This window comes from Fukomys damarensis, unplaced genomic scaffold (genome assembly GCF_012274545.1).
Source record: "Fukomys damarensis isolate Sample0158 unplaced genomic scaffold, DMR_v1.0_HiC HiC_scaffold_13, whole genome shotgun sequence".
In the NCBI taxonomy this organism is placed as follows: domain Eukaryota; kingdom Metazoa; phylum Chordata; class Mammalia; order Rodentia; family Bathyergidae; genus Fukomys; species Fukomys damarensis.
This window is the reverse complement of record NW_022900925.1, coordinates 18,474,256-18,491,181: the sequence shown is the minus strand read 5'-3', so window position 1 is coordinate 18,491,181 and position 16,926 is coordinate 18,474,256. Positions and strand designations below refer to the sequence as shown.

The 16,926-nt window shown below is 37.0% G+C and overlaps 1 protein-coding gene across 2 annotated transcripts in view; it reads left to right on the top strand.

The window, feature by feature from the left end:
• Positions 1–6: 6 nt before the first annotated feature.
• Nlk (nemo like kinase) overlaps positions 7–16,926 on the top strand; it is a 145,216-nt gene continuing 128,296 nt past the window's right edge. For both annotated transcript variants that reach the window (XM_010642338.3, XM_010642339.1), the window contains exon 1: positions 7–1,334. In XM_010642338.3, the coding sequence (XP_010640640.1) occupies positions 880–1,334 (455 nt within the window). In that variant the 5' untranslated portion in view covers positions 7–879. The remainder of the gene's footprint in view (positions 1,335–16,926) is intronic.

Sequence of the window (16,926 nt, the reverse complement as noted above, 5' to 3'; positions counted from 1 at the left end):
GACCGTACCCCGCCCGCCTCCTGGGGCTGCTATTCTTTGGCCCCGGGACCCTAACCTCTTGCCGGGGCGGTTCCCTCTGTCTGGGCGTCCGAGTGCTGCCCACCTCTCTTTCATTCCTCCCCGCACCTCCTTACCTTCACTTTTGCCCCGGCTCTCTTTCTCCTCTTTGCCCTGACTGTCGCCTGCCCTCCTCACTGTGTTCCTCCAAGCTCCTTTCCTGACTCATTTTGCCCAGGAAAGTTTGGTGGCACCCCCCCCCCATCAGGTCAGCAGACTGGGATTAGAGGGAGATGTAGGAAGGCCTGAGAGTTCGAGGGGGGGGAGCTGGAAGCTGGTTTCTCTGAAAATTTCCCCCTATCTTTTAAATTTAGAGTGCTTGGAATTTTTAAAAATTGTGTTTTTGAGGAGGTGGTAGGTGTTTAGAAAAGGATGTGGGAATGGAAGGGGTAGATGAGTCAACCCTCTTACAAGATTGCAAGGGTGGTGTGTTACCTGAGCCTTTTCCTGTGTGGAGTTCAGGGGGTCGGGAAGTTTGGCCTTTATTCCCACATTCAAAGTTGGAACCTCCCCCAAATTAAGAATGGAGTTTTAGTACCCACTTGTGGCAGGAATCCTGGGGGGAAGGGGTCCTTTTTTCCTTTTTCTTTTTTTTTTTTTTTTTTTTTTCCTTTTCTTTTTCTTTTGGCAACCCACCTTCCACACACACTCACCCAAAAACCAAACACCAAGATCCTCTAACTTGTTTGGATTGACTGATGAAGACATAAAGCCAGTTATGCTCTATGTTTTTTGAAGTGGAGTGAGTGGTTTTTCTTCATTTTAAATGGCCAAATGACAGCTTGACCCAGTTTGCTTTCCAATCAAAGGGCATTTTTTTGAATGTCTCTTTGTGGCGCAAGAGCCAACGCAAAAATGATGGCGGCTTACAATGGCGGTACATCTGCCGCAGCAGCAGGTCACCACCACCACCATCATCACCACCTTCCACACCTTCCTCCTCCTCACCTTCACCACCACCACCACACTCAACACCATCTTCATCCGGGGTCAGCTGCTGCTGTACACCCTGTACAGCATACCTCTTCGGCAGCTGCGGCCGCCGCAGCAGCGGCTGCAGCTGCAGCCATGTTAAACCCTGGGCAACAACAGCCATATTTCCCATCACCGGCACCGGGTCAGGCTCCTGGACCAGCTGCAGCAGCCCCGGCTCAGGTACAGGCTGCCGCAGCTGCTACAGTTAAGGCGCACCATCATCAGCACTCGCACCATCCACAACAGCAGCTGGATATTGAGCCGGATAGACCTATTGGATATGGAGCCTTTGGTGTTGTCTGGTGAGTATCAGAGGAAAAACACAACTTCTCCTGGTTTCTCTTCACGGTTCTGATTGGGCAGGTCGTTGCTCGTGGTTTTTTCCACGTTGACCAAAATGGAACAGGCGTCTCAACTCAACTGTAGGCGGCCACTCTTACCCTTGGTAAAGAGGCCTAATGCAGTGGCCATGTAGGCCTTTGTTTTTGACTCATGGCAAAGTTTGGTGGAGCATCTTCTCATCAGTGACTCATAAGTTTGCTGACTACCAGACTTTCATGTTCAGAATCTAAGCGATCTACTGGATGTAAGATCCAAGAGGTGTATGTATAAAATACTTATTCCTACAAAGATTTCGATCATCTCTCGTTTATTTAATTTAGTTTGGATCAGTTGCCCAACCTAGCAATTGTGAGTGAGTGACACTGACTTGTTTCCTTTCTAATAGTCTTGTTATTGAATATACTTTGTGTCATTACTTTCCTAGGCTTTACATTTTTTCATGCCTTATTTTATGATCTTGATCCCTAGAAGGAAGGCAGGTTTCATGATTGAACCAGTTAAAATCATTGCTTGAGTGTTTTATTTGAAACCATAAAACTACAGTTGGAAAGTTTGTAGCGTTAGCCTTCTGATAAGAATGCATTAAATATAGCATCACACATGAGTACAACAAATGAGGTTAGTAGACTGTAACTATGAAGTGGCCCACATTCAGTGCAATGTTTTAGTGTCACTTAGTGCCTCTTAAGTTGCTTTTACCTCTTGGTCAGTTGCTATTGTAGGAAATGTACTTTTTAAATAAATGAAACTGCTTTATGTTTGCTAGTGGTAGGATATTTTTAAAAATCTAAGTGTTTCTTAAATGGAGCATATTAATCTATTTGTTCTTCTTAGGAAGATTTGAAGTTGATAATGTATTTCTGTCAAAACTAGAACTGAGTTAGTTTTATTCAAGGATTAAGGATTCCAGTGTAGATAGATGAATTGATATTTTCATTGCATTCAAAATTAAGATTCTTGTTAATGTCTAGAAAAGCCCCATCATCATAGGAAAATAAACTCACTGGAAAAAGTGTCCTCTCATCCTTGTTTTTGATGCTGAAATTGATATGAGTATCATTTGCATTCTAACTAGCCATCTTTATATTTCAAATTTTAAAATCTAGGCGACTAAGTGATTTAATTCTGTTTTTTTCTTTCTTCCTCTTTTTAACTTGTATAGTCCAGTTTTTCCCAGCTGCTGTCTCTGGAGATTGCTACTGCATTCTCCTTTTGCCAAGGTGTGTGGGATTCCTAGTGGGAAGGAGTACAGCCGATAATGGTGCCTCTTTAGTCCTTCACTCAGGGACCTGCCTTTCTCTTTTCCCTTCCGTACCCTATCCTTGGGGATTTCACTGTGAACTTCCATTCTTTGCCTAACTCTTGAGGATTTCCAAGCTGTGGGGGTTGGGGAGAAGATAAGTAAAAGCTTACTCTTTGTTTTGAGTTGGGTCATTTACTAACTGAGAATTTGGATTTTTTTCTATTTGAATGTGCTCTCATTGTAGCATGTTGTATACAATGAATGCTAAGAACTAGACATACTGAAAAGGCAATGTTATTGTTGCATTCTTGAATATATTCTAATGGGATTATTAACTTACATTTCTGTCACAAGGTGATGAAACTTGTAGAAGTGTTTCATTCTGTTTTAAAACAGGGTCTTGATACATAGTTCAGGCTAGCCTTGAACTCACAGTGTAGCCCAAGTTCTTGAACTGTAGGCCAAGTTCTCCATCCTCCTACATCAGCCTCTGATTGCTGGGATCATGTGTGCTCCATCACACCTGGGCTAACTTGTAGAAGTTTTAATTTCAAGTTCTGGTAAAGGAAAAGATTTTAAAGGGAAGAGCAGTGAAAAGCAACAGTACCATGTTTTCTCACGGCAAATATTCTGGTGCTGGGCACTATGAATCACCCACACCTAAAAATCTAAATATGTTTGATTTGAATCAAACAATCCAGAGTTTCATTGATTGACCCCTTCTACCAGCTATGGAGTTTGTACCTCTGTGCACTGTACACATAATTGCCTTACCTCACTGCATTTTGTAAGCCCCTTTAGGGTAAGGACTATGTACTGAACTACTTTTTCTTTGCAGCACCTAGCATAGTGCTACAGTATCTTTACTCTTTGGTTGGTTGATCTCTGAGTCAGATCCTTGTTTGTTTTTGCTTGGAAAACAGAAATTCATTTCTCAACAGTTCTGGAGGCTGGAAATCTAAGATTAAGATGTTAGCAGGTGTGGTTTCTTCTGAGACTTCTCTCCTTGGCTTTTGTCTCTGTGTTCTTACATGGTGGTGTCCTCAGATAGTTTAGTCCTTTGTATTTTAACCAAGTTTTTCTAGTTTTACATTGAGTGTTTTTATCAGCTATTTCTGGTGAAATACAATTTAATGTGAAAAAGGAAAGAGTTCCAGGTGTGTGTTTTTAGTATGCAAATGCATGCTTTTCTATTTTTGTATTTATGTATCGATGACTCACTATCTGAATTGCTTATTATATTTGGAATTTAACTGCTTTGTGACCTAAGTTAGGTTGTTAAAACTAGTGATTAAAAATCAGAACAGTGTATATTTGTACTGGTATTCTGAAACTCAAGATGTTAGTGTGGTGTTTATGTGTGTGTGTGTGTGTGTGTGTGTGTGTGTGTGTGTGTGTGTATTTTTTACTTTTAACTAACTGAAACAGGATTTTTCTTTTTAAATTAAAAAAGCACATTAAAAGTTTGAAACAAGTACTTTCTAAAATAATTACAATGGAACATAAAAAATATTCTTGCAATGTTTCATCTTTCCACACACTATGTAACTACCTGAGTAATGTAAGATTCACTTAATTTCTAACATACAGTACATTCATTTAGCTCATTTTGCAAGTATTGGTCTGGCATATCAGATGACAAGGAACTATATCTGCTCCAATTAATTTTGCTGGACATGCACTCAGGGGTACTAACAGGCTAAAAAAAAAGTGGTAATTTTGAGGGATATTATTCTTCCATGTAGAGAAAAAGAGATGCAGCATTTTACCATTTAGATTAATTGTGACCAGTTTAGTCTGTCTGACTTGATTTATCTTTCTGCTGGATGTAACTAGTGGAATAACTTATCAGTACTGGACAGTTGTGTAAAAGTAGTGAATTATCCATTAGCTTGCTGGTAAAGACGCTGCTTTGACAGTTCAATTAACAACTGTCTGCTGTGTTTTATCGCAAAGTAAGGTTCCACTTTACCTGGTAATGTGATCATGGGGTTGCTTGAGATACATTCATTGCCATTGATAGAGTGTTGCTAATGGGTTTTCAAAGCATCATATATAATTTGCTCTTTGTATCGTAAATGAAGGCTTCTAGACACCCATATGGAATAATGTAAAAAACAAAACGAGGCAACCCATATACAGTAACTTCAGTTATTTGGTAAAGTTATTACAAGTGCACTTTTTTGTCTAGAATTCACATTTGCTAGAGAAAAATGCTGTGCTTTAAAGATGCAACAACATTGGGACAAAGAGCTTCAGGGACTAATGAAGCGTGTACTTGCAAGAGTTGGAAGAAATTGACCATGAGAGCAGTTTAAGGACTGTTGGACTCAAGACAGTTTTTGACATTGGCAATATAAGCTGTATGTTGAATTAATGTCACATATTGTCTGGATAAAAGCAAGTCTGGGAAAAATTTGTACTTTATAAAATTGATGTTTTGGTTTTTGACTTGTCTGATTAAGAGATCAAAGATCCTGAGATTCATGTGGTCTGTTGACTTTGTACTTCAAGTGAAGTTGGAAAGGTTTGAATGTTGTTATTCTAATACCCTCAACAGGTTACTTTCATGTCTTTGCAAATTAAAGCTTTACTGTAGTGATACTTAGTTACTAGCTCTGTGATCTTGATAAATTGTTTACCCTTTCTGTTCCTTGTCTATAAAATGGAGATAATAATAGTGCTTATCTCAGGATTGGTATGAGGATTAAACGAGGTAATCCTTATAAATTACTCAATACACTATGTAAAACACAGTATGGCTTCAATAAATGTTAGCTGTTTGTATTGTATTATTGTTGGTAGAAAAATCAAACTGTAATTAACGTGCATGGGAGAATCTTCATGATTATCAGATTTACCAAGTGAAATCAATGGGCAGACTGTATTTGGAGGTATGATTTAAATATGGAATAGGGGGCTGGGGATTTAGCTCAGTGGTTCTGCCACCTGCCTCCCAAGGGCAGGGTCCTGAGTTCGATCCCCAGAACCAAAAAAATAAAAAATAAAAAATAAAAAAATATTATGGAGTAGGGCCGAGGGTTTAGTGCAGTGGTGCCGATGCCTGCCTCACAAGTTCGATCCCTGGTACCAAAAAAATAAGTTATCATGGAGTACCCTCTTAGTTGAGCAAAATACTCTGTCCTGGTCTCTAAATTAATTAAAACAAAAAGATACCTGTTAGTATGGGTTTACTAGGTGTTCTAGTCAGATTATCTGCGCTGTTTTAGAAGTATTGTAGATTTATACACTGCAAAGAAAATGAATTTTTTCTTTTCAAAATTTAGCCAGTGAAGGATATCCTAATTGTCAGAGTTCAGCTTTAGTGGAAATGCATTTTAGTTGTGTTTAGATGAAAGAGTATAAATTGCTTAGGAAGATCCCATTGAGGTAGGAAAGTGTGTGTGATTTAATGAAAAATTGTTTAGTATAAACCCTTATGCATGGGAGAGATTGCTTAGTTTGTTCATCTTACTCGTGAAAATTAGAGGGTTTTTTTTCCTTTTGCATGTGTTCTTTGATTCTCTTACTTCATAAATAGCAAACTATAATTTAAAAAAAATAATGGAGGATGCTTTTGGGATATTTTTTGGGAAAATCCTGGAGTTAGTTTTGTCAAAAAAGGGAGTATACTAAAGTGTATTTTGTTATTAACTGTTTTACAGGTTAAGAATCTATAGTGTTGAGAAGTTTCTCTACTGTAAGCCACGATTAACAACCACAGCTAGATTCTTTGGGGGCCTGCTTTGTGAAAAGAGCTTTGAAGAAGCAGAGCCTGCACTATAAAAAGGAAACGATTGCTCTTCTATTTTTTTTTTTTTTGATTGCTCTTCTAGATATAACAAAGCATCCGTGTGAAACCAGAAATGTGGAAATCCATATTGTTAATTTCAACTACAAATGAATTTGCTTTTAGCAACTACAGGTTCATAGTCATAAAATATAGAAAGAAATAGAGAATATAAGAGTAACCCAGTCTAATGATATTGCATCAGTTTCTTGGTGATTGAAACCCCGTCGTCCATAACACCGGAAGTCATTTCAAATTTAGGCTCCTGATAAGATTATCCAAATTGTGCTCAAAAAACAAAAAAACAAAACTACAACACAACAAATAAAATCTTGTTTTATTCTCGGAAGAGATTCTCATGTTATATTATTTAATATCAGCTTAGGAAAAACAAAATTTTTTATTAAAAGATATTTTAGAAACATTACACCCCCTATCCCCTTTTCATCAGTTCTGGGGATTGAACTCAGGGCCTCACACATGGGAGGCAAGTGCTCTACTGCTGAGCTACATCCCCACCCCTTCTTTTAATATTTTATTTTGGGACATGGTCACATTAAAATGCAAAACAGTTGGGCTTGAATTTTTGATCCTCCTTCAGCCTCCCAAGTAGCTGGGATTACAGGTATGTGCCACCAGACTCAACAATATTACCTGTCTTTACAAACAAGCTAAAACAGTATTTCTCTAAATTAAATATCTTCTTTTGGGCTACAAGTTAGTGCCCTGAGTGTGTGTCCAGAAAAAGAAATGGCCAGCAGGTTAGATCTCTTTTCTGTTGTGACAGAAAAAGAATATTTGTAAAACGTTTTAACTGTATGTATGATTGAATCTAAATTCTTTTTCTTCCCCCTCATACCATGGGCAGCTGTGGAAGTTGTACCTTAATTTAAAAAGTCTATTGGAATACTAAAATGTTTTATTATCTTTACAACATGGAGCATCAGAGTATTTTTAATGACATCTGTAGTATAATTGAGTGGCTATTCTTGGTGAGTTATATTAACTTTATTAATGTCCTAACAACTCAAGAATCAACAGGGCCGTGCATTTAGCTCAGTGGTTCCACCGCCTGCCTCACAAGTTCAGGGACCCAAGTTCGATCCCTGGTAAAGAATCAACTGTTCACATACTGTATGTTGCCTTAATATGTGGATTTGGTATCTTTGATGGAAATTATCAGTGTCTGAGAAAATTTTCCATTCGTTCTCTAACCAGTAAATGGAATGAAGCTATTAGAAATTATTTCACTAGATGATTGTACTTGGCTTTTAGTTATGATCCCCAATGCCTTCACAGTACTCCAGTGAATTATTCTTTGAATGCAGGTAACAATGATTTCCTAACTAAAATATCTTGTCACTTTGATCCTGTTGTTGCTTGGGGGTGGTAACATAGAAAGTGCCTTAAGCAACAGTTATAATACTGTCAGTGAGCATGTGACAAGTCATAATAGATCGTTCTGAGGTACCTAGCCAAGAAACAGCAAAAATTCTGGCACTTTAACATTATAGAAAAATGACTTCTGAGGGGAACTCTGTTGAACCTGAATTTTAATTGTTGTAATGGTGTGAGTAGAATGGGTTTGTATGAGAACATCTGCCACTGATAATGATTTGTATCTTTCCCTACACCCATTTTCACATCTGTGTTTTGAGTTAGTTTGGCTAATCATGTCTACAATCAGACAGTGAAACCTTTTGACATTCAGTAATTCGTATGTCTTTATCAATCTTCTGTGGATATTCTGATAGATAGTGAATGAGGATATTTATTTCTGTGAATAATGCTGCAAGCCTTTATCAAGCTTTTGCTGTTCTCCCCATTGTGGTTTGTGCTGAAATATAGGGATATTTAGGTCATGGTCTTGCTTGAGGAGTTTGCAGTCAAGCAGTATGAAAAATAACACATCCTTACTCTCGGGGAGTCCATAGCCTTAGTGAAGAGTTGAAACTAAATTTGAGACCATTAAATTAAAATTTAAGAACATATTGTTTTTACTCATTTTTATAATACCCATTTATTGTATGTTGACTATTTACCAGGGACTGTGCTGGATGATAGGGATTAAGGATTAATTTCCCTAGTGGGGGAGATAGATTTATAGATGGGTGATTATAATTCAGTGCCATACATATAGCAATAGAGATAGCCTGGATATTACGGGGATATAGAGGAAGGATTTCTATGGAAGGGACAGACAGATCCTTTGTAGAACAGGTTGTACTTAAAATTGGGAGAAGCTGCCTTTTTACAATGGGTAGTCAGTTTCCCCCTACATGTAAATTTGGTACCACTTTTTCTTGACAGTCCTTTACCTTTTTAAAGTTTTAAAGAATAAAAGAACCAGCCAGTGGGGTAGATGGGTTCATGTACAGAAGACCACAGAGCTGGAGTTGCGTAAGTGCAGTGCCTGGGATAAGAGGAGATTTTAGAGCTAGATCATAAAGAGCATGGAATGTTACGCGAAAGGGTTAGCAGTCCTGGAATTGGCAGGTATGAGAGAGTAAGAATCTTATTTTCATAAATCATATATAGAAATATAGGAAATAAAGAGATACATTGCATATGTATGGTATTAAAATTTCACAAGAGGGATGATTTAGGGGAGGATGTCTCAAAAGACTCCTTAGTAAAAATGAAAAAATTTGAAACCTTCAAATGGCAACTACTGAAAGTTTGTTTTTTGTTGTTTTGTACCAGGGATTGAACACGTTGCAAGGCAGGCAGCGGCATCACTGAGCTAAATCCCTGGCCCTACTGAAAGTTTTTTTTGTTTGTTCTTTGAGACAGGGTCTCACTTTATAGTTCAGGCTGGCCCTGAACTCATTATGTAGCTCAGGCTGGCTTCGAAGCCATGGCAATCCTCCTGCCTCTGCCTCTCCCTAGTGCTGGGGATTACAGGTATGAGTCACCATGCTCAGCTACTACTGAAGTTTTTAAGAGAATGACTTGGTCAAAGTTAATTCTTTTTTGAATATGTAAATAGAAGGGTATCAAGTTCTACCTGAGCCCTCAAGTATGACCCGTTGTAGGTGGAAGAAGTTACTGGTGGCCAAACAAAAGCAAAATCAGTTAGGAAAATGTGTTCATGGAGAATGACAAGTCAATGTGGCAGAAGATTGTTAGGAGGGAGTGATCTTTGGTGCAGATAGTCAAAGAAAATGAGTGTAGAAAAGGCCATTGCATTTTATCAAGTAGTTCATTGATGCCATTTGAGAGAATGATTTTCCTGTGCGTGTGCATGCACACACACACACATATACACACACACAATTTTAAAGCATGTCTTAAATATTATTTTCCAAATCTCAAGGGTTTTTTCCAGCTTAGTAAATCAGTGAACTCATCAGTTTAAGATGCCATTTCCTGGGGGAGAATTTGTGTTGATGATAGGACAACAGTGTACTAAACTAAACTTATTAAGAGACAAAGTCCTGGTTCTAGCCTTGCTGCCGACAGTCTTGCGACTTTGGTAAAGTTATTTAAACTTTCTGAGTCTTGGTTTCCTCATTTATAAAATCAGTATTTTAAGTTGGGTGCAGTAGCAACCCCCTGTAGTTCCAGCTATTCTGGAGGCTAAGGCAGGAGGATCCCAAGCCTGGGCAACTTAACAAGACCTTGTCTCAGAAAATAATGGGGGAGGGCTGGGTGGAGAGCTGGGAATCTGGTTTAGTATAGCTTGCCTAGCATGTGTGAGGCCCTGGGTTCAAACCCCACTACTGAATGCATGCATGCATGAATGAATGAATTCCTGTGTTTTCTAAGATTCTGATATAAAATGACACTGATATTTGTGGGTTTTTTTTTCATTGAGTTTATTGGTGTGTTTTAGGTATACAGTACAGTTACATTCATCGTTGGGATCTTGTACCCTTACATGACAGGTCTTGGTTCTCATTTTTTCCCCTTGTCCCTGCCCTCCCTTCACTCCCTCCTCCCCCTCCCCATTTACAAACACTTTATTTCCATTTTTTCATTTTCTCATAGTTTTTTCTTTTCCCTTATTACCTTTTTTGTACCCTTCCCACTTTCCCTACACGTTTAGCCCTTTTCTTCCTATTTCACATGGTCAGTTATCTCATTAGGATCTTATGTACTATTACAGTTTTTCACACCAGAGTAAAATGACACTGATATTTGTAAGGCTTAGTGGCATTATTTGTGGGCAAGTAAAATCTGCTAGTGACCACAAGACTGTTGTCTTCAAGACTTAAGATACAGATGTTGAATAGCTTCTAAAATTGTTTAAAGGAAGAATGAGATCAATGTCAGCCTCTTCCAGTGTCATTCATGGCTTTAGCTTTCAAAGTTGAGATCAGATTATAAATGTGCTATTTTTCAAGTGCTCTGCCACTGGTGCACATCCCCACTGCTGAGAATGTAGATTTAAAATTTTTTAAATAAAATTTAATACTGAGTATTTTGTTCTCTTTTCTTTGATTAGTAATCAAGTGAGACAATTTGGGGGGCCAATATTTATATTAATTTGCAAGTCGGTTTTTAAAAATCTTTCTTAAATTCTGAAATTGGGTGGACTTACTAATTTTGAACTGGACCTCTCGGAAAATAATCCTTAAACTCACTTTAAAGCTATAGCAGCTTAGGGCATACAGTACTTAGGAACTGTAGCTTCCTATAGCTCTTCTACAAGAGGAAAGGAGCATATTTAGAGTAGTTCTTGGCAAACCAGCAGCACTGTCCAGTAGGTAAATAATGGAACACATGTTTTGCATTTTGTTTTTTTTTAATCATTAAATTTATTGGTACATATTAAGTACACAATTCAGTTAAACTCATCATTGGGATCTTGTACCTATACATGACTTCTCAGGTTCTTATTTTTCCCCATTTCCCAGCCCTCTCTTCGGCCCCTCCACCCCTCCACACTTCCCTGTTTACGAAGACATTGTTTCCATGTTTTTCCTTTTCACATATTTTTTCTTTTCCCTTTTTCCCTTTCCCCTATCTCTCCCACTTCCTTTACTCTTTTAGACTTTTCTTCCTATTACACAATGTCAATTATACATTTTAATCCTTATTTACACTTTTACTTTTTCACACTAGAGAAACTTCAATATTTACACGTGTAACTTATTAATTTCACTTAGGAGTATGGCCCTAGTGAGCATCCACTTATTTGTAAATCTCTCTAGTTTCTCCTTTATGGCTGAGTAGTATTCCATTTTATTAAAAAAAACACATCTTTATCTCCAGTTGATGGACATTTGGGCTGTTTCTAAGTTTTAGCTATTACAAACTGTGCTGCTGTAAATATAGGTGAGCATATATCGTTGTGGTAGGATTCTTTTAATTCTTTTGGGAAGATACCCAGCAGAGGGATGGCTGGGTCAAATGGGACTTCTAGTCCTGCTATTTGAGGTCTCTCCATATTGATTTCCACAGTGGTTGCACCAGTCTGCACCCCACCAACATTGAAGAAGGGTTCCTATTTCCCCACAACCCACCAGCATTTGTTATTGGTTGATTTCTTGATAGCAGTCATTCTTTCTGGGGTGAGATGGAATCTCAGGGTTGTTTTCATCTACATCTCTCAAATGACCAGTGATGTTGAACATTTTTTCATATGATTATTTGCTGCTTTTACTTCTTTGTCTGAGAAATGTCTGTTTATTTCAAATGCCCATTTTTTTGTTTTGTTTTTGTTACAGGGGATCAAACTCAGGTCCTTGCGCTTTTGAGACAGGCAGCAGAACCACTGAGCTAAATCCCCAGCCCTCAGATGCCCATTTTTTAATAGGATCTTTATATTGGGGGGGGTCTGAGTTTTTTGAGTTCTTTATATATTCTAGAGAGTAGACCTTTGTCTGAGGAACAGCTGGTAAAGATTTTTTTCCCACATTGTGGGTTGTCTCTTAGCTCTGCTTGTGATTTCTCTTGCAGTGCAGAAGCTTTTTAAAAAGATGAGATCCCAATTGTTGATTCTTTGTGCTAGTTCCTGTGCGAGTATTTGTTCATAAATTCTTTTCCTATGCTGATATCTTCAAGAGTTTTACTTAATTTATCTTCCATCAAGTTTAGTGTTTCTGTTTTAATATTTGTATCTTTAGTCCACTTGAATTTTAGTTTAGTGTATGGTGAAAGATACAGGTCTAGTTTTAATCTGGCAGGTTGAAATCCAGTTTTTCCAACACCATTTATTAAAGAGATTATCTTTCCTCCAGAGAGGGTGTTTGGCTCCTTTGTCAAAGATGAGGTAGTTGAGTATGTCAGGAGATGTTTCTGCATCTTCTAACCTATTCATTGATCCTCAGATCTGTTTCTTTGCCAGTATCATGGTGTTTTTATCACAGTGGCTTTGTAGAGTAATTTCATTTTGGGGATTGTGATACCTCCTGCCATGTCTCTGTTGCCTAGAATTGCTTTTGCTATTCTGGGTCTCTTCTGATTCCAAGTGAATTTTGTTATTGTTTTCTCTAGTTCTATGAAATAAACTGTTGATATTTCAATAGGTATTGCACTGAATCTGGATAGCAATTTTGGAAGTATGGCCATTTTCACTATTGATTCTTCCTACTCAGGAACAAGGGATTCTTTTTTTTTTTTTTTTGTACCAGGGATTGGACTCGGGTCTTTTTTATTTTAAATTTTTTTTTTCTTTTTATTGAGGTTATTGGTACAATCTAGGTATACAATACAATTACATTCATCATTGGGATTCTGTACCTTTACATAATAGGTCTTGATTTTCATTTTTTCCCCTTGTCCCTGCAGGTCTATTTTCTTATATCCTCTTCAGTCTCTTTTTTTAAGAGTGCTGTAGTTTCCAGTGTAGAGGTCTTTTGTCTCCTTCCTTAGATTGATTCCTAGATATTTCAGTTTTGGGACACTATTGTGAAAGGGATTGTTTCCCTAATTTGACTCTCAGTGAAACTGTTACTTGTGTACAAGAAGGCTATTGATTTTTTAGTATTTACCTTGTTTCCAGCTACTGCTGAATCTGTCAATCAAGTCTAGAAGTCTTTTGGCAGAGTTCTCTGAGTCTTCCACGTAGAGTATCATGTCATCAGCAAATAATGACAATTTCACTTCTTTCTTTTTTATCTTGACTGCTTTTATTTCTTTCTCTTGTCTAATTGCTATGGCTAATATTTCCAAAACTATATTAAACAGGAGTGGTGATAGTGGACATCCTTGTCTTGTTCCTGATTTTAGTGTGAAGGTTTCAGTTTTTGATCATTTACTATGACATTGGCTGTTGGCTTTTCATAGATAGCCTTTATCAGGTCGAGATAAAGATCATCTATTCCAATTTTCTTAAGCTTTTTTTTTTTATCATGAATGAGTGTTGAATTTTGTTGAATGCTTTTTTTGCATCTATTGAGATGATCATATGGTTTTTGTCCTTGACTCTGTTAATATAGTGTATTACATTTATTGATTTATGTGTGTTGAACCATCCTTGCATCCCTGGGATAAATCCGACGGTCAGGGTGTATAATCTTCTTGATGACCTCCTGTATTCTGTTTGCCAGTATCTTATTGAGGATTTTTGTATTTATGTTTATTAGCGAGATTGGCCTCTTTTTTGGTTAGGTCCTTCCCTGGTTTTAGAATCAAAGTAATACTTGCTTCCAGAATAAATTTGGAAATAATGTTTCTCTTTCAATTTCATTGAGAAGTTTAAAGAGTAGTGGCAGTAGTTCTTCTCTAAATGTCTTGTAGAATTCAGTAGTGAAGCCACCAGGACCTGGGCTTTTCTTTGTTGGTAAATTTTTAATTACATTTTCAATTTCACTGATTTTAATCAGGGTATTTAGAATTTTTATATCTTCTTTCAACTTTGATAATTCATATGTATCTAGAAAACTGTCCATTCTATGTTCTGCATTTTATTAGAATACAGGTTCTTGAAGTAAGTATTGATGATCCTCTGGATTTCTGCTGAATCTGTTGTGACTTCACCCTTTCATTCCTAATTGCATGAATTTAAGCCTTTTCTTTCCTTGTTTGATAAGGTTGGCTAAGGGTTTATCGATTTTATTTATTCTTTAGAAAAAACAACTCTTCAATTCGCTGATTTTCTTTGTATCATTCTTAGTCTCTATTGCATTGGTTTTTGCTCTGATCTTTATAATTTCCTTCCTTGTATGAGCTTTGGGTTTGTCTTGCTCTTCTTTTTCTAGGAGCTTAAGATTCAGCATTAGGTTGTTTATTTGAGCTCATTCTGTTTTCCTAGTGCGGGCATTCACTGCTATGCATTTCCGATGTAAAACTGCTTTCATTGTATCCCATACATTGCTGTATGTTGTATTGGCATTGCCATTAAATTGTAAAAACTGTCTAATTTTTTCTTTAATTTCTGCTATGACCCATTGGTTGCTCAGGGGAGTGTTATTCACTTTCCATGTGTTTGTTTGTGAAGTTCTTATGGTTTCTTATGCTATTGATTTCCAATTTAACTGCACTATGGTCTGATAATATACATGGGATAACTTCAATTCCTTTGCATTTACTTAAACAACATGTTCTATGAGCTAGCATGTGGTCTATTTTGAAAAATGACCCATGTGCAGCTGAAAAGAATGTATATTCTGATTTTGTGGAGTGGAACACTCTGTAGACATCTATTAAGTCCATTTGTTCTAGTATTTTGTTGTTGATTTTTAGTCTAGATGATCTGTTTATTTGTGACCATGGGGTATTGAGGTCCCCTACTGAAATTGTATTAGTGCTAATTTGATGTTTCATGTCCCTTAATGTTTGTTTTGTATAGTTGGGGGTGTTAGTATTTGGTGCATATATATATTTATGATTGTCATCTCTTCCTCTTGGATTGTTCCCTTTACAAGGATGTAGTGACCTTCTTTGTCTCTCTTAATTAGTTTTGGTTTAAAATTTACTGTGTTTGCAAATAAGATAACTACCCCTGCTTTTTTCTGGGTTCCTGTTGCATGGAGAACTGTTTTCCATCCTTTTACTTTCAGTCTATGAGTATCTTTTTCAAGTTGGTGTGTTTCTTGTTTACAGCATATTGTTGGATTTTGCTTCTTAATCCATTCTGCCATTCTTTTGATTGGTGAATTGAGGCCATTCGTATTGATGGTTATAATTGATATGTATTAACTTATAATTGTCATATTATTTTCCTCTTATTGGTTCTTTTAATTTTTCTTCCTCTCCCTTAAAATTCTTGCCTATTGGATTTGCTCTGTTGTGCCTTATGGAGTTGTGACCTTCATTGTCTTTTTCTAGGATATTTTGAAAAATTGTTTGGAGTGCTGGTTTGGTATTCATGAAGTTTCTCAGGTGTTCTTTGTCATGAAAGTAGCTTCTCCATCAATTTTGAAAGGTAGTTTTGCAGGTAAAATCAGCCTAGGTTGGAGGTTGTTCTCTTTGAAAGCTTGTAATACTGCACTCCAGGCTCTCCTTGACTTGAGGATTTGTGTTGAAGAGTCAGTTGTGATTCTGATGGGCTTTCCTTTGCATGTAATTTGTTTCTGCATTTTCTGATAGCTACAATTAAAAAAACTAAAAACTAACATGAAATTAATTTTAGTAATATATTTAATTCATTTTATCCAACATTGTTATTTCAACTTATACTCACTATTATTATACATTTATATTAAAATTATAATGATATATTTTACAGTTTCTTCATACTACATCTGCAAAATCCAATTGTATCTTAATGCTTGCAGCCATCTCAGCTTGGACTAGCCATATTTTAGGTGCTCAGTAGCCACATATACTGCCTCCTTTATTGACCAGCACACTTCTAGTCTCGTTGGCCTTTAGTGAATTATATATTCACTTTTGAACCAGTCACTGTTAATAGAGATCAGATTGTCTGACTATGAGAAAGAGTTAGCTGTAAGTGTAAAGGTTGAATACCAGCAGTGGATGCTGGAAGGGCATCCTTCAGTCACTAATGACCAAAAAAACATATTCATCTGACTTACGGAAGACTCAAAAGAGTTTGACCAGTTATGTTTGTAAAACGAACTGAAATAATATTATCTAGAGAATTTGTCCTGTCGTCTTAGTTGGGATATTTCCCTTTTCTTTTTTTAAACCTTGTCCAAAGTACCTGAAGGTAAAATTGGTACCTAATCCTTGCCATGTTTGCTTTCCTTCCCAATTAGAGCAGATATCTCTCTTATTGATTTCTTTTCTTTCCTCTTTCAGTGTTGTGGTTTTATTATCTAGATAAGGTTCTCTTCAATTTAAGGAATATAGAACTAGTGGTGTTAGGCAGTTATCTTTTTACAGGGGAATAAACAACACAGAAACTTTTTATCTGTTCTTGTACTACGATTCTTGTTTTGAGCTACAGAGAAAAGGTGAAGAGAGACATTTGAACAAATAGATAAAATTAGACATTTGACCCAGATTGCAGCCTTTTGCTGTCGGCGGGGATAAAAATCATTCTCCAATTTACATAAGCAGGTGATTTTTTTCTTATATGCTAATTTTCTTAATGTACCATGGCAGAGACATACAGATTTGCAAATCATGTAAGTAAATTGAAATAAATTAGGTGATTTTATTTCTC